General features: G+C 39.1%; 1 protein-coding gene across 3 annotated transcripts; it reads right to left on the bottom strand.

Moving 5' to 3' along the window:
- Nucleotides 1-5,628: 5,628 nt before the first annotated feature.
- dennd1c (DENN domain containing 1C) lies at nt 5,629-25,958 on the bottom strand. Of its 3 annotated transcripts, none has more exons than XM_041786284.1 (23): nt 25,804-25,958; nt 25,287-25,351; nt 23,484-23,527; nt 21,518-21,567; nt 20,322-20,441; nt 20,167-20,236; nt 19,606-19,686; nt 19,451-19,516; nt 16,942-16,995; nt 16,735-16,845; nt 16,412-16,512; nt 15,391-15,436; nt 15,171-15,272; nt 13,466-13,591; nt 13,224-13,325; nt 10,292-10,382; nt 10,175-10,215; nt 10,034-10,084; nt 9,902-9,949; nt 9,694-9,801; nt 7,525-7,607; nt 7,223-7,436; nt 5,629-7,142 (listed from the first exon to the last, which is right to left on the bottom strand). In XM_041786284.1, exons 1-23 carry the CDS (start codon nt 25,818-25,820, stop codon nt 6,096-6,098), a joined length of 2,838 nt encoding a protein of 945 aa, XP_041642218.1. In that variant the 5' UTR covers nt 25,821-25,958; the 3' UTR covers nt 5,629-6,095. The 3 variants fall into 3 exon arrangements, with proteins under 3 accessions (XP_041642218.1, XP_041642219.1, XP_041642220.1); XM_041786285.1 differs by having other exon boundaries at nt 19,451-19,507; XM_041786286.1 differs by lacking the exon at nt 19,451-19,516.
- Nucleotides 25,959-26,180: the final 222 nt, after the last annotated feature.

Raw genomic sequence — 26,180 nt, 5'->3', positions numbered from 1 at the left:
CTTGTAACAATGACGATTTTAGGACAGTTGCTGTAATTCTTCCTTTTTGTTGCCATTTTTCTCACTGTAAACAAATTATTATGCAAAATTAACTGACATAACAATTCTTCTGGGCAGTGTGTGATCTGTGATGTACTCATGTTAATGAAGTTAGTGAGGTATAACAACATCCAACTCAGGATTACAGTGAAAAGCCATCAAACCACAAAATGTCATTATTTCCTATTGAAACAGCTAAAATGGGCTTAAATGGAACACACTGGGCTTAAATGGTTCTACAGTGACTACCAGGGAAATAAAGATATGTTCTCACCAAAATGAAACAAATGTGTAAAGAAATGCCTGTAGCCTAAATATGCTGTAAAACTTTTCCATTATAGTTATTTCCCTTTTTTGCCAAACTTTCTGAATTATCAAGGAATTCATGTTCAAAGTTAGCTTATGCTAGCTGTTTTTTGGGTCAGTGTACCATTTAAGCCCACCTTGGAAAAAGATATTTTTTGAAAATATTTCACCCACTTTTTTGTGTCTTAATTTGAAGATTTATGTAAAATGAATCAGAAAACAGTTTGTGTACTTATCATTTTTAATCCTTAAGTAGTTTATCTATCAGTAGGGCTACATGTATTGACTAGTGATTCGCTCGCTACGCTAGCTAGCATGACTCATCTTTTCGTAGCTTACCACTCATGACAATCAAAAATCCACTCTCTCAAAATATTAGAATATTGTGGAAAAGTCCGAATGGCAAAGGTTTTCTGGGCATTTGTTCTCTCACTCTGGTTTTGCACACACAACAAACAAACATGGGGAATACTGCTGACTTGATAAATGTCCAGAAGACGATCATTGTCACCCTTCGCAAGGAGGTTAAGCCACAGAAGGTCACAGCTGAAAGGGCAGGCTGTTCTCTGAGTATTTATCAAAGCATATTCATGGAAAGAAGACTGGAAGGGAACAATGTGGTAAGAAAAGGTGCACAAGTAACAGGGACGAGCTTCCAGAGTGCTGACAAACAAAGCAGATTCAAGAACTTAGGTGAAATTCACAAGGAGTGGACCAAGGCTGGAGTCACTGGATCAAGAGCCACCACACACACAACTGGTCCAGGAAATGGGCTACAAGTGCTGTGTTCTTAGTGTTGAGCCAATCCTGATCCACAGATGCCATAAGCTAAGAGGAAAAAGAACTGGACTGTTGCTCAGTGGTCCAGAGTCCTGTTTTAAGATGATAGTAAATTATGAATTTCATTTTGGTCCCTGAGTCTTTCAGCGCTTTTCTAGTCATCCAACTGCAAGTGCTTTTACATTGCAGGTCACACCTACCCATTCACACACATTCACTCACACATTCATTCACTGATTAGCTAATCCCATTTGTATGCTTCCATGCCCACTTTCAAAACATTTCCATGTCCGTTGTCATAATTTAAAGGGTTGAAAATACAAATACTTTTCGAAATTTGCTTCACCAAAGTGCAATGTGAGATGTAGCCTGTTGCAACACAGCCAAATAGCTGATCTTTCACAAGTCCCACCTTTGACAAGGCAAGTAGAAACCCAAAGTTTGGGATTTTGTTGTGGTACCAGGGATGGCCAATCAGATTTCAAAGAGGGCCAGCTCACCCCTGGCCACCCCTCTGTGCATGTCCCTGACCTAAGCCAAGACTGGGGTGAATGTCATTTTGCATTATCTGGAGTTACACATTTACAGACCCTTCTGACAGCCTCACCTTTATGTTCTTTCTCCTTCTTAGGTATCTGTTACCATGGCGATCCAGATGTTGGACCCCTCTGTGTGGTCAGTGTTGGTGTCCACTGTGCTGTCCCTGCTCGGTCTGGCTCTACTGTTGTTGCTATGTGTGATCAGGAAGAAGAGACGGATGGAGGGAACATACCAGCCCAGTGCAGAGGAGCGGAAACAGACAGGAGCAGCCGGACCTGAGAAACCCGGCCTCCCTCTGCCTCTGCCCAAAGAGGAACGGCTCATATGATGAACACAAAGACGTGGTCTGACACCATCACCTCTGTGAAAGCTAGGGATCAGTACCTCCTGCTTTCCAGTGTTTCATGAATATGTTTTTGAAATCTTGACACACTCTAAATAGTGTTTATGCTGGGCCTTTACAGTCTGCTGATGACAAAAACACACATCACACTGCTGGTTCTTTCACCCGCCTCACTGCATGGAAAGAGGACTTTTGGGGTTGTGCTGTTGACATGAGCGAAAGTAAAGTATTTGTACAGAGTTTAGTCCATTGTTATTTTCATACATGTATTTATGCAAAACATCATGTTTTCACTATTTGTTATCATGAAGGATGTTAATTAAAGCAGGAAGACTTTAATGCACTTTACGCCTTGTTTAAGGGGCTCGGTTTTTGACAAAAAAAAAAGGAAAAAAAAAGAGTATGTTTGGTACACGTATAGTTCTATAAATAAAACAGGAATGTGCTCATGTTCCCTCTCCTTCAGTCCTGGCACTTGTCAGCAGCTTATTGCTTTTTATTTTTAGTTTAATTGGGGTTTCAGTCATTCTGGCTGTCCAAAGAATTAAATGTCCACAAATTTTAATTTTTTTGGTTTGCAAGAAGGGAAGCGAGGTGGGTGTCACAGATGGGGACATCAGTTTCACTAGGAGGTAAGGTTGAACGAGTCAGAAGAACAAATTGTTGTAAATTATTTGTTAAATCCTTTGGTAAATAAAAAAAAGTTTGAGCTTGAAGCTATGATGATGCATAATGAAAACCACGTCCTCACCAGTGGGAGACAGGTGGGCAATACAAGCATTAAACAGGGCTGACCCTGTAATTCATGTGGTGAGGAGTGTCATGAGCTTTTGCTCATTTATAAGTTGATGAAATTGTCAAAGCTGCATAAGCCTTAAGCTATTGATGGACACTGGAGTGTCATGTACTAAAGCAACAAAAGCAGGAGCAAAAGAAAAGTGTCTGTTTTAATATTTAGTGTGGTTGCACTGAGGTGCAGGTTGGTACTGCTGTCTCACAGCAAGAAAGCTCCTGAATGAAGTTTGCTGGTTCTTCACATGCATGTGTGGATTCTCTTAGGACTCTCCAGCTCTGTATTGTGACTCTGAATTGTCTGTAGGAGTTAATTTAAGTGATGTAATTCTCCATCTCTTTCTTAAAAAACCTGGTTAAAAAATATTAGAATTTCTCTTTACCCATTTTGTTGTGATGAAGTTCATCAGTATTCATGTTTAGTTAGGTGATGAAGTAGTCTCTAACTTTTTATAAGCTTCCCGTAAAGTGAACTCTTTGCAGGACAGAGCTCACAATTAATCACAACGCTGATATTTATGTTAAATAACCTGGTTTACTTTAACATCAGCGACACTGATCTGTCCCTGAGCCTTTTGTGTATGTATTCAGTCTGATGCAGCAGATGGCTGTTGCAAACCTACCAAGAAGACAAAGAAGAAGCTAACACAGTAACCACTTGGGTTGACCCGAATGACGATTGTGTATGTTAAAAGCCGGCAAAGTAGTCCTGCCACCACGGATGTTTTTAACATGCCAGCAATCCAATCTTTATATCTACACATATGTGCAGCTCAGATGATTGAATTGGCTCGCACTGCGTGGATACAGGGGTTTTGAAATGACAGGAGATGTTTATTGCCTTTACAACGCTACTTGCTGACTCCAACTTGTGGTCATCTGCAAGGTAAGTCATAAAAGACTGTTTGCTGACATCTACCATCATTTTGGGGAAAAAAATGTGAACAAACTGCTGTGCAGGGAAAAGTTGTTTTTGCTATGACATATAGCTGACATACTGAAGCCTGGAGAGAAAAAAAATGCCTGATTTGATCGAAGAAGACTTCTCACAATGGTAGATTTAGGTCGTTAGTTGTATCCAAACATTAAATTTGAATAAATAAAATGAAAAAAGGAGAGCCATTTTGGGTTTTGCCCTTTCAGATGTCCTATTTGTCAAAAAACTAAAACTAGTAAAAACTAAACTAATACAACACATTTATGCAAAATAAAAACTAAACTGAACCAAAAAAAACAACATTAAAAATAGTTTAAACTAAAATTTAATTTTAGAAAATGAAAAAAAAACTAATGGAAAATCTAAAACAATTAAAACCTTAATTTGAACCATTCCAGTGTCCAGCTGAATCGTACCAGAGACCTCCTCCCCAAGTGGATGCAGGCCTGGTACCTGGGTGCAAACATTTGCATTTACACTAACCAAAAAGAACTGGACTCTGGGCTCAAGTGTACTCCAATCCGAGATCGGTCCTCCTGTGTGAAAGCCACCTAAGAGAACAGCTGGAGGATGGAAGGAGAGAAAGTGCTCTACTGAGAGGATGTATGGAGGGACGTATCATACGGACATGAATTGGCTTTAAAAGGAACAATGCATGATCAGACAAGTTAATCTTGCTGGATAGATATTTGTATGTCTGAAATGTATATTAAACTAAAAAAACTCACTAAAGATCCCACATATCTGCATTTTGAGTACATTTCAGCTCATAAACTCACCAGGAGACCGCCATGTTTTCACCGGCGTCATGGAGTATGACGTCACGGTTCCGCAGCGCCCCTCTCCGTTGCTGAGCAGTAACCGTTTTCTGACGGTTTTTCTGCTTGCAGCTGTTGCTGACATGAGTTTACTGCGTACTGGTTTTGCCTCCCTGCTGTCAAAGCTCTGTCATTCCTACAAAGTTTTACCTCAATAAACCTCCGTCAATTGACTACATTGAGTGTATCGTGGAAGCGTGGCGGGAGCTTTTAAAAAAAAAAGTATTATGTACATAGAACAGAGTTTCTCCAAAGAATTGCTAAAGCGGACTCTTACTTTGAAAGGCGCAAACCGGAAGTCCGTTCATATTGTGTTTATCTTTACCTGAACCTTGTGGAAACAGAAAGCCTCATAAAGAGGAGAACTTCGGGGAACAGCTTTATTAAACAGACGCATTTTAGCTTGTGGCCTTCATCTGGTTCATCAAGAAACAGATTTCAAACATTTTCTACCCGTGGGAACGTACATATTTGCTACAACAAGGTAAATATGGCTCTGCATTTATCATTTTCCTGTCTAGATGGACAGATAACTGCTTGTGGTGCAAATATAATATAGAAGAGACCTCTAATTTTAGAATTCTCCATGCGTGAGACGTGCTACATTTCTGAGAAGCAGCCCTAACACTGGCTGCCAGTCTGAAACAGGTTACTGCATAGGATCACCGCGGAACTGTGACGTCACGGCGCCAGGGCGGACCAAACGGGACCAAAACATGGCGGTTCCCTGGTGGATTTATAAACTCAAATGACTCAAAATGCAGATATCTTGTGAGTTTTTTTAGTTCAATATGTATATGAGAGATACAAATATCTATCCAACAAGATGAACTTGTCTGATCATGCAGGATTCCTTTTAAAGCTATTTTGCTGAATTTTTTTAGAGCTTTTATTGGACTCTTTAAAAAGGTTTTAATAACGGGTATTGGCTTTCATCAATGCATTTTATGTTTTGATTATTTTACTTTTATAAAATTTTTGAAATAATTTGTACACCTGGTTGCAAGATGTTTAAACATTATGCTCAATATTTGATTTCAAAGAACCTGACACCTTTTTTTGTTAAAGTTGGTCAATTTTATTCATATTATTGGTTTTTTGCATGTTCTCTACATCACAACTCTGGCACATATATAGCTATGTTAGCGTACATAGTTATGTATGCTAGGTAGCTAGCTAATCTATGTTAGCTTTGGCTTTGTAGTTAAAGCTAATGTAGCTAAAATGAGCCAGTTATGTCACTGGCTCACTTTAGCTGCTTCTGTCCTGACTGAGGTGGTAACTCAGTGGTTGTCTGTAAGAGCAGCGCTCTGCAGTCAGACTCCTGTCCTCTTTTTTACCACAAGAAATGTTTTCTCCTCTCCATGAAGTTTGCCACTTTACACCTACCCTGCAGTAGCAGTTTTAGGCATTAAAAGTAACTACATAGTAAAAGTCATTATTTTTTCAAGTGCTCTTATTTGACTTTTTGGCCATAAAGATCCATCAGTATCAAAGTCAGTCTGTTTTTATAACCATTTAACACGTCCTCACAGGAGCTTTAACCTTCAAATCTCTTCTTCAGCTCAGACACTTTGATTGGCGGCTGCTCCTCTTCCTCCTCCTCTCCCTGCTTCTCTGAGCATTGTTTCTCCTCTGATGTGTTTGAGCCACATGGCAGGTGAGTTTGTGTGCTACCCCTGCCCTGAAACCTATTACCAACTCTCCCCGGTTCATTCGGGTCTCTGGTCCTGGACTTCAGCTGAAAGCTCTGGCTCTGCTCCTGAAACTGGAAACGCGCTACAGCAGAGAGCACTTTCTTCACGGCTTCCTCTCTCGTTTTGTCCTGAGCTGCTGGAGCTTCTGGGTTGGGATGATGGGGAAGGAGATTTGTCAGTTTGTTTTCCTGGGTCTCAGTTTCTTCTTTCCTTGTTAGATCTTTCTGCATGTCATGTGGTTCTTTTTTCATCTCTTCTTTCTCATCCTTTTTGCTCTGGTTTTGCACATAATCATTTTTTTCTTCTTCTTCTTCTTTCCTTAATACATCTTTCTGCATGTCATGTGGTTCTTTTTTCATCTCTTCTTTCTCATCCTTTTTGCTCTGGTTTTGCACATAATCATTTTTTTCTTCTTCTTCTTCTTTTCTTGTTACATTCTGCATGTCATGTGGTTCTTTTTTCATCTCTTCTTCCTCATCCTTTTTGCTCTGGTTTTGCACATAACCATTTTTTTCTTCTTCTTCTTCTAGATTTTCAGACATTTCTTTAACTCCATCTTCTCCTAAACTCTCTCTCTTAAAGATCATTTTCTCCTTATTTAGCTCCACTTCCTTAAAAATAGGTCTATCTTCATCAGTTTCTTCTTCTTTCCTGTTTGTAGAGGTATTTATGTCTTCCTGTTCCACACTGCTTTCTTGCTCCTTTATTTCAGCTTGCAGACTCTCTGTCCCATCTTCTTCTGGTACCCCAGTGTCCAGGTTCAGCCAGTCAGGGTCCTCCATCTGATCTGATTGTTCCTCCGTGATTTCCAGGTTCCAACTGTGCAGGCTGCCACTGCCACTGACGGACAGATTCAGGCTTTCCTGGCTGGGGTTGGCTGGATAACCGACCTTAAAGAGAAGAACAGCAGTTACTAGACCAGAGATTCCATTTTTGTGTGTATGCATTCTTTAGCATGTTATCTTCTCACCTTTGTGATATAGTCATAACTGTCGGATCCAAACAGATCCAGGCTACGTGTGCCGTACAGCAGACCACGCTCGTGGAGGCTGCGGGAACTGAGTGTGTCAAAGATCTCCCCGAGCAGATCCATTTCCTCTGAGTCACACAGCAGGGAATCTTCCTCATCGTCCTCATCCTTCTGGAGCTCAGAGTCGAGCCCGACCACAGGCTCAGACACAGCTCTGATGAGCAGAAAACAATAAGAGAATCATGAAAAGTGACAAAAACATGCAATGTATTATCTTCTCCTGTCCTTCTGTTTCCTCTTACCCGTCCCATGTATCTCCAGAGTCCTTTGTACCCTCCTCGTCTTTGGGAGCCCTGTGTTTGTTGACAGGCCGACGGGGACGAGACTAACATGAGGCAACACGGAGCAACAAAGCAAAGCAATGCAAATTTCCCCCAACAGAGGTGACATTTGATGAGGGGATCAGAGTAGAGCAGCAAAAAATTTGCAGTGAAAATTGCAAAATGGCACAAAGAGGCAGTAAAGGACAGAGAGGGCAATTTCAGTCATGATGACAATTCACTGTATGTGGATGGTGTTTGAAGCCCTACATGAACATGCAGACATACAGGTGTATCTAAGAAAATTAGAAAATCACATCAATTTATTCAAAAAGTTAAATTTCCATATTTTCTAGACTCATTACACAGGTCAAATATTTCAATCTTAAAGATTACAGTTTACAGCTCATGAAAATCAAAAATCTACCTTCCCAACCTTGTGGAAAATTAAGCTAATTTTTGCACTCAATACTTGGTCATGGATCCTTTTGCACAAATAACTGCATCAACATGGTATTTCATGGAGATAACATGGTACCAAAAACATTGCTGACTATAGAGACAAAAAACACTGGACTTCAAATCTCTTTGATTCTGTGCCTCTCTGATTTTCCTCCAAATTCCTGGAGCTTGATTTCTAAATGAAACATTTAATTTACTTTCATTTGAAAACATGCCTTTGGACCACTGAGCAACAGTCCACTTCTTTGTCTCCTTTGCCCAGATGGGATGGGACGGAGACCTGAGCATCAATTCAGCATGGAGCAGACCAAGTGGGGCAGAAATTTTCACCGACACCAAATCAAAATATCCCGTTAAATTTTACCACATCAACAAAACATCATAATGAAGTGTAGCTGAGCCTGGAGTCAACAGGTCAGAGGGACAAGAGGAACCCATTCCTTTGTAAATAGGTCACTGACCCATGGTAGAGGCCAAAAAATCCACATGCAAGGACAAAAAAAGACAAATCCAAGCAGCATTTGTATATTTTTATGAAACTTTGGTAGTATCTTCTCACACAACCAGGCATGATTCTGTAACTACTGCGTGAACTCCTCTCTCTCAGGTCGAGCAGTCTGGCTGTCCTGCTCCATGCTGTGCAGTGAAAACGCAGCTGTGGGTGTTGACGGACAGTGAGGCATGCAGTCAAACTGCAGAGACGGACCAAGTGGGAGTACCGGGTTACCCTTCTTGTGGACGGTGTCAGTGATTGTCTTCTGGACCAATGTCAAGTCAGCAGTCTTCCCCATGATTGTGGTTGTGTGTACTGAACCATGTGAGCATACGGGCTGAGGATTCCTCTGCAGGTGTTTTGAGGGAATGAGCTGATTATAGCTCCTTTCAGGATTGAAATATCTGACAAGAAATTGGACTTTTTCACATATTCTAATATTTTGTGATACTTTTTTCATGAGCCATAAGCATTTATCACCAAGATTCAAACAATAAAAACTTGTGAATATTTCACCTTTTGGGGTAATTAATCTAGAGTATAGGTACGTTTAATTTTTCTGAATTCATAAATGATATATCAAGAATGAACTTTTTAATGAAATTCTAATTTTCTGAGATGCACCATTCTATTTACTCCTTTTACTCTTCTCTTACATATATCACTTTCGTAGACCCTGTAAAAAATGTTTTATCGAGGTTAAGGAAAAGTAGACAGGAAAGGTCTTGGTTTGAATTTTTTTGACTGACCCTGTCTTTATTTTATTTTTTTACAGCATGACCATTGGACCCTAGAAAACCCACTTTGGTGTATCTTGGCCTCAAGCCTTCATTAGGATGACAAACAGATAATAGGGAAGCTTGTTTGAAAGGTCCATATGGCCCTGCTGTGAAAATAAAGGTACTGTAGTTGATTTAAAGAGAGAACCTTGAAGTTTTCATTGTTTTTCTGCAACTGCTTGTATCCCATCTTAAATAGCCACAACTGAGCCCAGAGATCACTACTACTTTTTTGTTTTTGGTGCTTTTGCAGCTCTGGGGAGATGAGCGAAGATCTCATGAAAACAATTATAAAGTGCTCTTTCTCACAGGAACAAAGTAAGTAGATAAAATGTTTCTATGCATGTCCATTTAGGGCTTCCATGATTGTTGATTTGTAAGATATTTAGGTTGTATATGGGATTGTTTTGATCTCACCATCCCAAAGTGCTGTGTGATCGGCAGACGGTTTTGCAGGCAGTCTGACTGGGCACGGCGGTGTGACACAGATCCTCCCCTCTGCAGGGCGTGTCCTTCATTGTTGGGCTGCATCAGACACAAGCAGAGACAGGGAGGAAGTTTATATATTCAAACTGCTGCAGAACTGTATCAGTCAAAACCAGCACCCACATAAACACTGACCCACCTTGTGTATCAGCAGGTTTTTCAAACCGGTCTTGGCGAGACCTTTGGCCTGTGACAAACACAATGATTTGGTAACATTCAGTTGGCCTTCTACCAAAATAAGGACAGAAAAGAAACTTGGCTTTGTACTCACCTTTATGTTTGCTTTAGATCGCATGTTCAGGATGAGTGCTCCTCCACCCTTCTGTCAAAGCATGACATGTGCTGTGACACACTTTTTCAAAAATGTGGGAACAGAGTTAAAACTATTCCTTTAAAGATTAAAAGAACTTACCTTTAAGTTACCAACTAAATGTTGATAAGATTTGCCTCTCCCTTTAAAAAAAAAAGAGAAAATGAATTAATCTACATGAAATGAGTTCAAATGACAAAGATAGACACAGAGACATACCTGCTGTAGTTTCACAGTTGAGGATCTCCTCCTCAAAGAGATCATCAGGTTGCTTCCCTTTGTTCAGAATATCCAGACGACCATCGATGAACTAAAATAACACCCACTATTATTTCTTTCATGATTTAAAACTTAGATACACTGCGTTCCAAATTACTATGCAAATGACATGTTTTCCCTGGTTTTCCTGATTAACATTAGGAGGTCATATAAAGCTACTTCCATCAAAAATCATCTTAACAGACTAAGTTACATGTTAACATAGGAGCCCTTCTTTGATATCACCTTCACAATTCTTGCATCCATTGAACTTGTGAGTTTTTGGAGAGTTTCTGTTTGAGTTTCTTAACAAGATGTCAGAATAGCCTCCCAGAGCTGCTGTTTTGATGTGAACTGCCTCCCACCCTCATAGATGTTTAGCTTGAAGATTCTCCAAAGGTTCTCAGTAGGGTTGAGGTCAGGGGAGGATGGGGCCACACCATGAGTTTCTCTCCTTTTATGCCCATAGCAGCCAATGACACAGTGGTATTCTTTGCAGCATGAGATGGTGCATTGTCATGCATGAAGGTAATTTTGCAACAGAAGGCACGGTTCTTCTTTTTGTACCATGGAGGAAAGTGGTCAGTCAGAAACTCTATATACTTTACTGAGGTCATTTTCACACCTTCAGGGACCCTAAAGGGGCCTATTAGCTCTCTCCCCATGATTCCAGTCAAAACATGACTCCTCCACCTCCTTGCTGATGTCACAGCCTTGTTGGGACATGGTGGCCATCCACCAACCATCCACTACTCCTCCATCTGGACCATCCAGGGTTGCACAGCACTCATCAGTAAACAAGACTGTTTGAAAATCAGTTTTCATGTATTTCTGGGCCCACTGCAACCGTTTCTGCTTGTGAGCATTGGTTAGGGGTGGCTGAATAGTAGGTTTATACATGACTGCAAGCCTCTGGAGGATCCTACACCTCGAGGTTGGTGGGACTCTAGAGGCACCAGCAGCTTCAAATACTTGTTTGCTGCTTTGTAATGGCATTTTAGCAGCTGCTCTCTTAATCTGATGAGTTTGTCCAAAAGGAACCTTCCTCATTATGCCTTTATTTGCAAGAACCCATCTGTGCTCTGAATCAGCCACAAATTTCCTCATAGTATGATGATCACACTTAAGTTTTCATGAAATATTTAATGTTTTTATACTTTGTTCAAGGAATTGCACGATTTGACACTTTTTGGCAGCAGAGATTCTTTTTCTTTCCCATGTTGCTGAAACCTGTGACCTGCTTAATAACGTGGAACATCCTTCTTAAGTAGTTTTCCTTTACCTGGGCTCCCCCGGAAAACTAATTATCACAGGTGAGATTGATTTAAGTGACCAAAAGAGCCCTGAGACACAATACCATCAATGAGTTTAACTGAAAAATGATAAACTGGATTTTTATGACACTAAAATCCAATCTGCATAATTATTTGGAACGCGGTGTATCATTTTTCAACCAACATAACGTAGTCTTGTGTTTGCAGGCTGGAAAACATTAAACACCAAATACATGGAATATAAGTGGTGGGTGCAAGGATTGTATCAGGGCTGTGCCTGTTCTTAATTCTGTCCAGTAAGGCAAAATAGGGGAAAGTGGGGTAAGATGAGCCTTTTTGATGGTTAGTTTAGCCATCCCATGTTTCTAGTAAACCACTGATGAAATTGATCATGTGACCAAACATATTAAAGAGGTATCTATACTCTCCCAGTGAAGAGAGGAGCACATGGAGATAGGTACATTTTAGTTAACAAAACTGTTTTTGCTGTTCAAAGTACATTTTTCATATTTATGTTTCTTTGAGTGTTGTGTCTGAAAAATTATTGAGACATTTTCAAAATATTTACACAGGTGCTTGTGCATTAGTAAGCTATGATATGAGGCTAAACTGTTAGTATGAAGTCTGCTCTGGATGAAAGACTTTTGGTTTAAATGGGGGCAACTGAGGTTAATTGAGCCAGAGGGCCAGGGTGAAGTTGAGCCACTGGCTAAACCCCATATATTCCCTTGCAGTGTGGTTCAGTGTAATGCTGAATAGTTGCTCAGTTGCAGTGGATCTGCAATTGATTTTTTTTTAACTTGAGTTTCTCTTGATTTTTGTAAATATACACTGACAAGTAGGACGTTCTGTATTAACCCAGTTCTGCAGGAACTGCAGTCAGTTTTATGCTTTTCTAACTTTATTTTCATTGATGTTGAGCAGCAGCCTGATTTTGTGAAAATGGCAGTGTGAGTTTTGTCATTTAAACAGGATTTTGTTCTGAAAATGTGAAATCCTTAGGAATAATTGAAGACAAGTGGCCATTAAAGTCGAACACTTTATCTTTAAATACAACTTTTAAAAGGTCGTTGGGTGCTGAATTTATCTTGCTTTAATTTAGCATTATATGTGGGGAAATTTTTCAGTTTTACTTCAAGATAACCAATGGCACAATTTACTCCGACATATTTTCTCCAAATGCTCCATTTAACCCTGGCCAAGGGCTCGCTGAGCTAAAGACTCACTTTCTTTAGTGAACCAAATTTTTAAAAATTGTTTATTTTAGACCAAACCAAATATTCCCAGAGACATCCCACATCCTTAGGTATACGTAGAGGTTTTATTTATTGACATTACTGATATCCTGTCACTGTAAAGACACCTCAGTAAAAACTGGCTCATCTTGCCCCACTCTCCCCCACCTGTGCAGCAGAGGGCAGTAACATAAACTGAGTGCAAATATGCTTCTGAACGTGTGAGCTGAATGTGGCTTGTTTGTTTGTTGAATTTCCTTGGGGTGGAGTAGGGGTAATGGGTTGTATTGAGACTGAGCCTAAGCTTAATTCTCTGGCCAGTAAGGCCCTCTATGATGTAATGATTACAGTATCTGTGCAGCAGAGGGCAGTATGTGACGGTACCTGTTTGAAGAACTGGAGATGAACAGCGCTTTGTAGGAACTGTCTCATACTGGAGGACTTGTGATCGAGAAACAGCTCCTCATTGAACCACAGTTCACCTTCCTGCAGGAAGACAGTACTCTGGATTATTAAACTTGTCTTAAGTGCATATCAAAGAGGTCATTTCAACTAACAGTTACAAACCGCACTTATATTTTTTTATGAATAACTGTTTGACGTCAGGTTTGAAATGAGTGGTTTACCTGCTGACTCTGCAGTGCGTCCCTGTAGCCTCCAAACAGCAGAGCCTGAGCTTTGAGGAAGGCCTTCGACACACCACAGCCAGGAGTCACCGCCTGACGCTTCAAACACACCTTTAGACCAGACATCTAGAAACATATTTACATACACAGTATATCTGTGAAGCAGTACACATTCAATACACCTGCTGCTTAATTATAGGGCCCTGGCTGATTGAATTCCATACACTGTACTTGACTATCCTTGAAATCTGTGTGGCAACCCCGTAGGCCACGAAAAACCCTAAACTGCAATTTGCTAGTTGTCTTGGTAAAGGCTGAACTTTGTTAAAATCATCTGTTGATAGGTTCAGTTCATCAGGGTATTTTGCTCAAACCTAACAAGCCAACATAGAAATGTGTTTTCAAGACTTTCTCATACCGTCTTGACGAGTGAAATTCCCCTTTTACCAGCTTCAATAAGGTCGCCCCTGACCATCTGCATGTGATACAAAATGCTACATCAGCTGCAAGACTATTAATATCAGCTCATTTCACATCTACCTTTATACACAGACCTGTACTGGTTATAATGCCTAACAAGGGCTCAAGATATTGAAATCTTTAATACTATTTTTTGTTAGTTTGATGTTTTTCAAATTTCATATTTAATTCCTGTTTATTGAGCGCATAGCTAACCAAAGTCAAATTCCTTATTGTGTAAGCAGACTTGGTCAATAAAGCTGATTCTGATTCCCTACACTGGCTTTAAATAAGACTGAGAATACATTTTAACACCCATGTTTGTGTTTATAAAGCCCTGCATGATCAGGCACCTGGGTAAACTACATGCCTAACTTGCTCCATCCCAACATCACCGGAAGATCCTTAAGCCCCAGTTTATTCAAATACGTTTATTTCTAAAGGGACCATGTGCATTTAAACATAAAAGCTGTCGCTTGATCTATTGTACCAGAGTTAGCTTACAGCTAATCTACATCTGCTGTAGTTCAATGTCGTAGATAAAACTAATGTATAAAACACAGCACAAAGGTCTTGGCACTGTCTTTTTCTCCTGGGTAAGACAAAAATCCAAACATGATTGTGCCTCTGAATTTGGGGCAGCAATCATCAGAACCCACTTTCCACTAACATACACCCCACAGCTTATTAAGGCTTTTAGAGGCAGGGTAAAATACCTTCCTCAGCTTCCAACAGTCTGGTGTGATTTTCTACTCTTGTACTCTTCCTGTTTTTCTTTTTTTCCTACATCCAATTTTTATGACTGTTGTTATTATCATTACTGTTGTTGACGTACGTCTCACTCATCCCTGCCTTCATTAATGCGGATGCACCATGCTGCTGCTGCTGGCAAAGCTTAACCTCCTCCACCCCAGCCTCCTCCTGTATAGCATAAAGCTGTTGCACCCTCATTTATACTACTATGGATTTAGTGCTTTCAACTAATTTTATTGAAAATGAAAATTTATCTATCCATATAGGGGTTTCTACTCATATGCTCCCTGAAAAGTCAAAGCATGCTGCTTAACTAACTCAAAGCACCTGGGAGCCTTATTTCCTGTTGCAAATAATTAAGACCACTTTGCCCTTTTCCCTTTGTATTGTGGTACCAAAACTACTCAAACGACAATCAATTGGCACATGGTTCAAACATGAAAAAGCATGCACACATAACCACACTAAATTTTATATACAAAGTCAGAGTTACCACATCTGAAGGTATCTTCTTCAGGTCGTCAAAGGGGGTTTCCAGAGTATTTGTGTCCACATTAAGAATGACAACTTCCTCCAGACCACGACTTCTCACCCTCTGACATACAAAGACACACAGACACCATTTGATGAGTTACTGAGAGACTGCTGGCAGGTTCATGGATCTTTAATGAGTTAAGTATATACATATATACTGTAATATCCCAGTTATTTACCTCAGATAGACTGGTGTGGACGCCTATCAGATAAGGCATAGGTGCACTGTAAGCATCAAAAAATGTAGTGTTAATGCAAGACAGACAAGTTGTTTGGCCACACCAGTTAGTGTACTGCTATAATTATCAATAACAGTCCTCTCCATGACATTATCATTCTAGCTACCAATGCTAATGATACAGGGTTCTATCAGTCATGGTTGTTATTACTAACTCTTTTCCGATAGCTAGCATCACTATTGAAGTTATCAACATATCCAACAAAACGGAAGGTATGTTTATGGCCACAACAGCCATAAATTTGTCTTGAATGCGTTGTTTTGTTGTTTCTCTTGTCTCTTTATTTGTCTACCCCTCTTCTGTCTTCCTGCTTCTCCTGGACCCCCCACTCCCCTACCCCTTTCCAACCGTAGCCCAGTTTAAGCAGATGGTTGTCAACATGATTCTGGATCAGCTCGAGGTTCCTGCCCATTAAAGGAAAGGTCTTCGTTGCCACTGTAACAATGCTTGAGCTCATAGTATTTAGCATTTGGTCTTTATAATATCTAAGAAAGATACAGATTAGGCCTGCCCTCTTTGTAAAGTGTTGGATATGAACTGACGTTATTCAAATAAAGATTGACTGACTGAAGCTTTCTGAACAACTGCAAACACGAGTTGTTTGACTGAAATGCAGCTAGCAAATTTTACTCATTGAATATCTTGAAATGAGATGCCTGTAGATTTTGGAAGTCAAAGATTGAGGTCATTTGGCTTCTTATTTCCCCTAGCTCATACAAGTTCTATTAATCACCCTACCACAGGAACCACCCCAGCCTTTGTTCCTTACCCGTCATTGCACCTTCACCGTCAGGTAACAGTATAACAGCCAAGTGGTGGCCCTAGTTGTCTCTTGAAATAAGATATGCATCTTAACTTGTCAGGTGAATAGGGCTTAAATTGAGTGTAATAAGATCATTTTTTACTGAAAGCTAGAATATAATGACAGAAGAGTTTTTATCGTATAGATCAAAGACCTCACCAGCAGTAGTCCAGTAGGTGGGGGGGTAGGACAGGGATGAAGATGTGTTGCCAAAACATGGGGTATAACACTGCACTAAGTGCATGCACACAAGACGTCAGCTACAGAGGAACACAAATGAGAAGGACAGTTTTAGAATGACACACAGGACGCACACACCTACAGTGTGGTTCATTTGCATGCAGCAGAAGGAAAGGGGGTTTCTATTTATACTAGAATAAGGTTAAAAACAATGGCTGGGAGCTTAGGTTTCAACACAGACATGGGTTAGTGTGTGTTTCCACAGAATTACGTGAAAATTGTAGATGAATATTGAATCTTACAGTGCTGAGTTTACTGGCAAAGATGAGAATGCGTCTCTCAAACAGCATGCTGGCGTAGAGCTGGAGCAGATTACTCACATCAACTGCCACGATCAGTTCAGTCAGGTTCCTCTGCAAAAACAAACACAATCACACATTTGCACATGCATTAGTATGAAGTGCAAATGTGTCGCTGAAAAATGCAAACTGAGGCTAATTTAACGTTACATTTTCAGGGATGGAAGGGAGACTTCTGGGGTCCGGAGCAATGAAGTAAGGAACCTGTTCAAAAAGAACGAAACTCAACATTAATGATATGAGAGCTTCATTAAAGTGTCATGGCTCATTAATGGTTTTGCATTTTATTGACATACAGGGCAAAGGATTGGATGTTAGATTTTCATTCCAAAATTCTGTTTCGTCTTTAATTTTTGCACAAGATAAACTTTATGCTGTAATGAATCATGATGTTATAATGATGACTGTGTACATTAGATCTAACTTTAGTAATGATTGTATCTGTGTTAATTTAACGACTAAACTTATGACTAAAAATATTTGTGAAAGATGAGACTAGAACAGGGTGAAAATAGATCTTCTATGTCAAAAACTCAGTCTAAAATCTTTTGGCCTTTTTTGGCTGCCAGAGCAACCCCACCTTCAACATATCTAGGCTCCATATATTTAAGCTCAAGGTAGTGACAACCATAAAGCTACCAACCTGACAATGCATATCAGAGAACAAAACAAACCATGAGGTCAAAGGAACTGCCAGCAGAGCTCAAATAAAGGAATGTTAAAAGGCACAGATCTGGGGAAGGCTGCAATAAATTCTGTTGCACTGAAGGTTCCCAAGAGTACAGTGACCTCAACCAGGACTCAACCAAGAGCTGGTCACCAGACCAAACTGAGCAATTGGGGAATAAGGACCATATTAAGAGAGGTGACTAAGAATCTGTTGGTACCTCTTATAGGCCTTTCAGACTTGCAGGACTCCATGCTGGTTCCTGAACCTAAATTTAAACCGGCCGGTGCATTCAAACCAGGAGAAAATTGGTTTTGAACCTGAGAAATTAGTTCTCAGCCGGAACCAAAATAGGTGGTTCTTTCTTGGGAACCGTGACATCATTAGTGGGCATGTCACTTTCTAGGTTGTGAAGATGAGTGGAAAAAGAAAAAAAAAAGTGGTCTGCTGGGGAGACAAAATGGTTGTGATCTTGGCATTGATAGAACTCCAGGTGAGACCGGAGAGTAGTATAAGGAAGAGCATGTTACATGCGGAACTTGTGGAAGAGAAACTTTACACAAGAAACTGAAAAAGCAATACTGGGACTGCATGAAAGACTTGGGCAAAAGCGGAGCAGGACGTGGCGATACATGCTCATCATGTCCTCCCACTCTGGTTCTGCTTAAACTGGTGTGAATACGGGCTTGTTCCACAGAAAGCACCAAGGTTCTGAGTCTCCAGAAAAGAACCAGAGCCAGTGCCAGAACCAGAACCGTGTCTGTCTAAAAAACACCCTTAGTGAGCTCAAGAGATCCTGTGTGGGGACTGGACAGAGTTACAGAAGGACAACCATCACTGCAGCCCTCCATTGATCTGGGTTTATTGCAGATTGACTAGACTGAAGCCTCTGATCAGTGCAAAACGCATGAAAGCTCACTTGGCTTTCACATGGAAATTTTTGGAAACTCCAAGCAGGAACCTTCAGTGCAACTGATTTTTTTAGCCTTTCCCAGATCTGTGTCTAGAACAATCTTGTCTCTGATCTCTACAGGCAGTTCCTTTGACCTCATGTAAATCAACTTAATTTACTACAGCTGGACTCCAATTAAGGTGTAGAAACAAAAAGATTGGGAAAACACTGAGGAGAATACTTATGTCAATATGACATTTTAGTTTTGCATTTTTAATTAATTTGGCAAAAAAAAAAAAAAAATCTTAAATTTACTTTTCACTATGTCATGATGGGGCAGTGAGTGTAGATATGTGAGCATACAAATTAGAATGCTCAACTGTAGCATCAGACTGCAACATAACAGAATTGGAAAAGTGGGGGTGGGGTCTGAATACTCTCCAAATGTACTTTGGCTTTGGCTTTTGACTTTGCAATGATAGTGGCTACAGTGTCAGGGTCACTGTGCATGCAACTGCAAACAATTTTTTATCACTCTGGCTGGCCTGTAATAAATGAGACAGAGCGTTTGTCAAATCACCCAATCAGTATATGAAATAATAAATCTGGTGTGTCAGGTTAACTCACTTTATCAAGAGATTAAAAAAAACTTAAAGCAAACTAAAGCCAATCTTGAACCTGATGTAACATGTTTTTCACTCATAACTATTGCATCATGGGTAGAAAAAATAGGTGTCAAAACCAAGTCAAATGGATTCCAACTTTGATTAAAAAATATTTCTCTTATTTTATATCTTTATAATGAAAATCTGTTTCTTCATTGTTTATTTTGGAATGAAAGTCTTCAGGTGATTAGTAACTTCAAACAAACAGTTGATTAGTAACTTCAGTTTGAGAGTGATATGCAGGTTTTCATGTTAGATAGAACATTCATTATTAGGTCAGTACAACGCTTATGTGTTAAAGAGAATCATGTTAATTGTTGCACTGAGATTGAATTAGAGGGTTAAGGTTTTAAGTCCATGCATGTCAGAGACAGCAAAGTGTTCCAGCAGGAGTTAGTCTGTATCTGCTTGGCTGTAAACTCCTGTGGGACTCACCCCCTCTTGTCCCTCTGGGTGTCCAGTAGGACAGGACACCTCTGTGCTGACCAAAAGCTGCTCTCCCTCAGAGAAAAACAAAACACACTAACCACTGACAAATGGCAGCTGTAAAGTCAAATGTAACTCCTGGTGTGTATCAAGGGAAGACTTACCATCTGCAGAGTGACGGATCCTGCTGCCAGTGGTATGGACTGTTTGTAGAGCGCAGCCAGGAGTGCTTTCATCTCATTGGTCTGTTGAGAAGATTAGGATCTGTTACACCTGCAAACCTAACAAATGCCTACAAACGTGATAAACTATAAAAGTAATAATAACCTACCGTTTTTAAAGAAATAATCCCACAAATGTAATAGCAGCTGCCTTCTGAAAACATTCATGGGCATTTTTTTGTTCGCCATGAAACAGGAAGTAGATTTTTTGTTGTCTTAAAAGACTAGTCAAGCCATGAACATAAGCAAAGTTGATTAAAGTGTGTCAAAACAGCACTTTAAGGAAATTATTGATAACGTACAGAAACATTGTTCACATAGCCAATATAAAAAGGCTTACAGATGTAAATGAAAATGTGATGGTTACCACATTTACAGATGGCAACTGCTATTATGGGCAGTTATTACGTTTGTAGTTGTTAAAGGATCGTCATGTAAACTGCATAAATGTTTACAGAGAAAATTACAGAGCAAAGAGACTGCATGTAGAAGTTGATATCTTACCTGTCCTTTTGCGAGATAATCAGCCAGGTTATTGAGGAGTTTGTAAAACACTTCAAACCACGGAAGATAACTGTAATATTTAAAATTATTTTCTTAAAGTTGTGGTTCATTCGGCACAGTCAGATATACTTTTTACGCACATTCATACACCTTACCTGAGAATGCATAGGCAGGTGTGTGTGCTGTTGGTGAGACGACAAAATCCAAACCGCTGGCATCCCTCTATGTCAGTCAAAACAAAAGTAAAGTGCTGCACGGCTGCACCATCCCTCGCTCTGTATGAAAAAAAAGCACCGACCAATTTTAATTGTTTTCATTTACAAAAGCCAAACATAGCTGACCTAGAGACTCTTGAAAAAAGTATATGTATAAACTATTCATTATAATGACGTATAATGATGTATTAGGGTCACTCCAGAAAAAATAAAGAGGGTCTGTTAACTTTCAAGAAAAAAATCAACAGTAAAAGTCATTAAATGACTCGGAATAGAACATAATTTTAACTTATAAAGTCTTAAATATACATCAACAAAAACCTGGAAATTTTTAGATTAGAAAGTAAATAATCCAACCACTGTTGTCTTTACAGTGTTGCAAAATTTTGATTTTTAAATTGTGTTTTCTTTCCTTTTTTTTTTATTTGAATAAAAATTTGAGTCACAGAAATGGTATAAAGACAACAATGTGAATGTAGCTGCGCCAAAGCCCAGACCTTAATTCAATAGAGAATTTGAGCCTGTTCTTTAAAAAGAGTATAAATGCAGTGTCCAGGGTTCCTTTGAACATCTTCAGATTTAGTTCACTTAATGGAGCAGCATTTCTCCAGGTCTCTTTAAAGCTGGGATGTCAAAATAAATTCTTCTTTAAAGGGGACATATTTTACCCCTGTAAGACAAGTTTATACAGGCCTCAGAGGTCCCCAAAACATGCCGGTGAAGTATTGGATTTTTGCATGTCTAAAACCCCTCTGTTTCAGCCCTGCTCAGAACGAGCTGTTTCTGTGGCTTTATATGTTAATGAGCTGTCTGACTCCGCCCCCTGTCTGACTCCGCCCCTGACACTCTCTCAGGAAATGGATGTGGCTCTCCTGATCTTCCTTTAAGCTGGCAGCTGAGAGGAAGATGAGGAAAGGAGAGCGGTACTTTCTTTCAAGCAGGGTGGGCCAATTGAACTTATTTGAATTTATCATCTCTTAAATGATAAATATAGTGACTAGATGTTGCATTATGTTGTAATACTTTTACATAAAATAATGGCATTAATGTCTTGTTTTGCTTCATTTAGCAAACTCTGTGTGGTCTTTAAGGTCATATAAATACATTCTTTTATCATATTAAAATGATTTACTCACCTTTGTATGTCATACGGGAAGCAGAACCTGGGTAATGTTTGACAAGACTCCTAGAAATGGAAACAGTTGTGGTTGTTAGAGAAGACTGGAGTGTGCTGACAAGTGTTGACAACTTAAAATTGCTTTTTCAAAAAAAAATTAAAAAAAAGTCTAAACCCTTAACATTTAAAACATTTCATTGGCATAATACTGAAACAACAGACTTTAAAAATGCAGTTGACGGATCAATGGTGACAGATAGAGCAGAGCTCTGTTCATTCATATTACTGTTATTGTAAATGACAATCAGCCTATAGTAAAATAAAGTTACCTTACAATAAGCTACATCCATGCTGACAACTCTGTTAAACTTTACTTTGGCTTAATGTCATGTTAGGCCACTATAAAGTCTTTTAATTATGCAGATTTTAAGGTTTCTAGTGGTTTAAGGCAGGGGTGTCAAACTCAAGACCCGGGGGGTCAAATCTGGCCCGCAAGATGATCTCATATTTCTGTTATAAGTGGCCAGTATGAGGTCTGCAGATTTCCTCAAGTATAAAAAGGTAAACTTATCCGTGATGGTTTAAGTTATCCTTGTTAAGTCATAAAATCTGAAAAAGTAAGGAATGAAAATATTTAGATAAGAAGTCAGGAATCTGGGAAAACAAAATCATTGTTTTAATTTCACATTTTCAATTTTGCATCCCATAATTAGGACTGAAACTTAGGATTCTGACTTTTTATTTCATACTTTGAGCATTTCAACTCATAATTTTGACTTCTCATATCATATTTTGAGGTTAAAGATTCATATTTCTAATTTTTTAGTGATATTTTGACCTTTTTAACTAATTATTTTGTATTTTATCTTACATTTTAAACTCCTTTGACTTCATAATCCCATAGTTTTTCCTTTTAGACTCAAAAATTAAAATTTTTAATCATATTTTGACTTTTAATTTCATGATTACAAATTTTATTTCCTATTTTGACCTTTTAAACTCATGATTTTGTCTTTCTTTCTAATATAACTGCCTTTAAAAAACATTATTTTCATTTCAATTTCATGTTTTGACCTTTTTGAATGTTCTTTTCTTAATCCACTCCAATCCAAATTTATTTATAAAGCACGTTTAAAAACAACAAAATGCTGACCAAAGTGCTGTACAGTAAAAACTAAAAACAATAAAACAAACAATAAAACACAGACGCAGGACCAAAGTAAAACTGGAGGACGTAAATGGATCAATAAAAACAGAAAGGATTAAAAGCCAAATATTCAAGCAGGGCTGAAAGCCAGGGAGTAAAAGTGTGTTTTTAAGTTTGATTTAAAGACAGGCAGCGAGGAGGACAGTCGAACATGAAGAAGAAGAGCACTCCAGAGCTTTGGAGCAGCTACTGGAAAAGTTCTCTGATTGTGAGCCTTTAAACTTTTTTTTTTTTTAACTTTTCAAATGTCAGAATCATTTATCATCGATGCTAAGTTATATATATATATATATATATATATATATATATATATATATATATATATTTATTACTGGTGAAATGAGGTTGACAGTTTATGGTTAAAAAGGTGACCCTGTTAGGACCTCAAGTTAGACCTGAATCCAGAATCCAGCCCCTGCTGTGATTGAGTTTGACACCTCTGGTTTAATGGATGAGAGGATGTCAGAGCAGTTGTCATTTGATTGCACTGACAGCACATCATATCTTTTTACTGATTAAGATAACTGCAACTGATTTGACTTAACTGAAATTAGATAGTTTCTAAGCCCTACAGCTGAAATTAAAGGATAATCAGCAAATTAAAGGCGTTTAGTCTTTTACTTTAGCACTGGACAAATCAAAATGATCATGATGTTGCTGGGAGGAAAGCCAGCAGATGTTGAGACATTCCAGGCTGATTTAACAGTAATCACCTTTAAAGCAACATATAGCATAACATGCATCAATCAGGACTAGATACAGCAACATGAGGGGTTACCTCATCATTGAAGTCCTCTGGAAACTGGAACAATACACCAGGATCTATAACAAAAACAAAATAATGCATATTATTACTGATAAACCAAAGTATTTTGCACTCCAGTATTAGGGGTGGCACTGCTGTGATAGGACATGACCCTCTTAAAGCTCCTGTGAGGAGTTTTTGGCTGGTTCTGATTGATTCTTTACAAGCTTAAACAAGACCCTCAGTGACCCTGAGTTTTTATTTGCATTGTTATTTTTAATGTCTTTTAATGCTGCTGTAGTGTAGGAGTCAGATATACTGATTTACACTAAACAACCTTTGTTCACCTTTTCCGACGCAAGGATTTACAATGAATGGGCATTTAAGAAAGCAGAAGGGATTTTCTGACATAAAACATCATTTACACATGCACGGCAAAGATCAACTAAAGCCGAGCTCTCACTGAAAGATTTTTATAATGTTAACAATTTTTTTTTTAAATATTAGAGCTCATACATGATGACAAATAATGACTGATGTGTTTTTTTCCCATGATGTAGAGCATGTGTCACCAACTTCTCTGGGTTGAGGAAACTGGTGACACAAATACATTTTAAAGGCAATATGGACATATAAAGTAGAGAACAGAGGCTACGAGTGCATTTTAGAGGCTCTGCTTGGACTGAGTTATAAGCCATTCTGCAGTCCTTCACTAACAAACATGAGTCATAATTTTGCGTGATGCACACTTTAGCCAGTGTTTTCTACCTCTGCATATTCTGCCTTTGATATGCTGTTTACAAACAACTATGTCAAGGGTGTCCAAACTATGGCCTGAGGGCCAAATGTGGCCCACAGGCCATATTTAAATAGCTCTCAAACAAATTCTTGAAATTAAATGAACACTTATTCCGTAAACAAACATTTTGACAAGACAAATTTGTTTTTCTTGACTAAACTGAGACAACACTGTAAACGGTTAACATATTGGCAACCAAAATGATAATTATATCTGTTATATGGATAACAGCATCAAAAGCACCACCAGTGACCTTGCAGGGGCAGAGCCAGTGGTATGCAGGGCCAACCAGGGCCCCCTGAAATCTGAATGGCCATCCCATGATTGGCTATTTGCTTTGTCGGCCAATAAATAGCAATTTTAGCATACCTAATCACTAAACATATCTTTACCTACATAAGATCGGTCTTACTAACTTTACTATGCTCATGGTGGGGTCAATAAAAGCGGCCCCACCATCCTGATATATTTTCTGATCGTGGCCCCCACTCAACAAAGTTTGGTCACCCCTGAACTATGTGATGGTGTCACAGCACACTTGAAAACGCCTCACAGGAGCTTTAAGTGCATAAGCAAAAACTACCGCAAAAGACAGCAGATGTGATTACCAGTACATGGCAGCAACTATGAATAAATACAAATGAATAACTATTATTCAGCTTAGAAGTAACAGAGTCACATCTATGTATTTAGGTACCACAACATGATCCAATGTGGTTTAAGTGTAGCAACACAGGCTGTGTGGTTTTTCTGGTCACATGACAGGAAGTCTGAGCGACTCTCAGCTCAGCAGATACACCTTCAGTTTTGAAATTGAATCATTTAGTGACGTGAACATACAATTTTGGTGTTAATTTGTTTGGTGATGGTTTTGAATGGTTGTTAATTATGAAATAGTCAGAGTGTGATTATTTAAAGTTAGCCGAGTTAAAGGAAGAATTTGAGGAACAATTTATTTCAACTTCTCTTTTATTACAACTAAACGTAACATGAACATTCAAAGAACATGAAGCTAGGAAAGTAGACTGAGGACTCACCTTTGTCTCTGGCTACAGGGCAAGTCGCCTCAAAGAACCAGTAGAAGGTTTGCTCAGGGTTTTGTCTGACAGGAGAGAGATGTACAGCACTGATGTGAGATAAAATATACGATATGTTACAGAAACAATGCTGGGATAGTTCAGAGAATATGAATTAAATGTGTAATTTTATTAAACCATGATTAGAAACAATAGAAGATGCTTGTGGTCATTATGCCACAGATGCTCTTCATAGGCCTGCTGTAAACTGTGATAGATGATGTGATTGTTCAGTAGTGTACAGGAGATTAACTTAAATGTTTAGCAAAATGTTTTAAGAAACAAGTACAAATCATCGCTTTTCTGTTTTTAAAAACAGGTCTACCATGGAGATTATGGCAACTCATAAAGGGCAGCAGAGTTGAAGCAGGAAGCTTCCTGTGCTGTTGTGAGAGGAAGTAATAAAAACCACAAGAACAGAGTGACAGGCAGACTGATGAAGACAGAAGACGAGTGAAAAATGACACGATAAACTCACTTCAGTCTGGAGCCCATGCTGTCAGGATATGTATGTGTCCATGTGATTGTCCAGGAGGGCAGAGGGCTTCAGAGGATCTGCTGTATAAAGGTCATTCCTGTGATGTAGCGGGGATGTACAGGAAAGCAGACGACAGCAGCAGCGTGCAAGATCAGTGGCAGAGTGACAGAACACTTCCTGATCTCTCAGCTTATGTATTCTGTCAGTGTGTGCATACACGCATGATGTGTGTCAAAACACACCTCTCCAGTCATTCAGCTGTCTGTCTCTTCTCTTAAAACTTCTGAAAACAGTTTTTACCTGGCCATGAAACAGGCTGGAATTTAAAGTAATGCCTCCCTATGATCTCCAAACAAGATCATGAGAGAATTGAAGAC

Source organism: Cheilinus undulatus, linkage group 4 (assembly GCF_018320785.1).
Source record: "Cheilinus undulatus linkage group 4, ASM1832078v1, whole genome shotgun sequence".
In the NCBI taxonomy this organism is placed as follows: Eukaryota; Metazoa; Chordata; class Actinopteri; order Labriformes; family Labridae; genus Cheilinus; species Cheilinus undulatus.
This window is presented reverse-complemented; position numbering and strand designations above follow the sequence as displayed.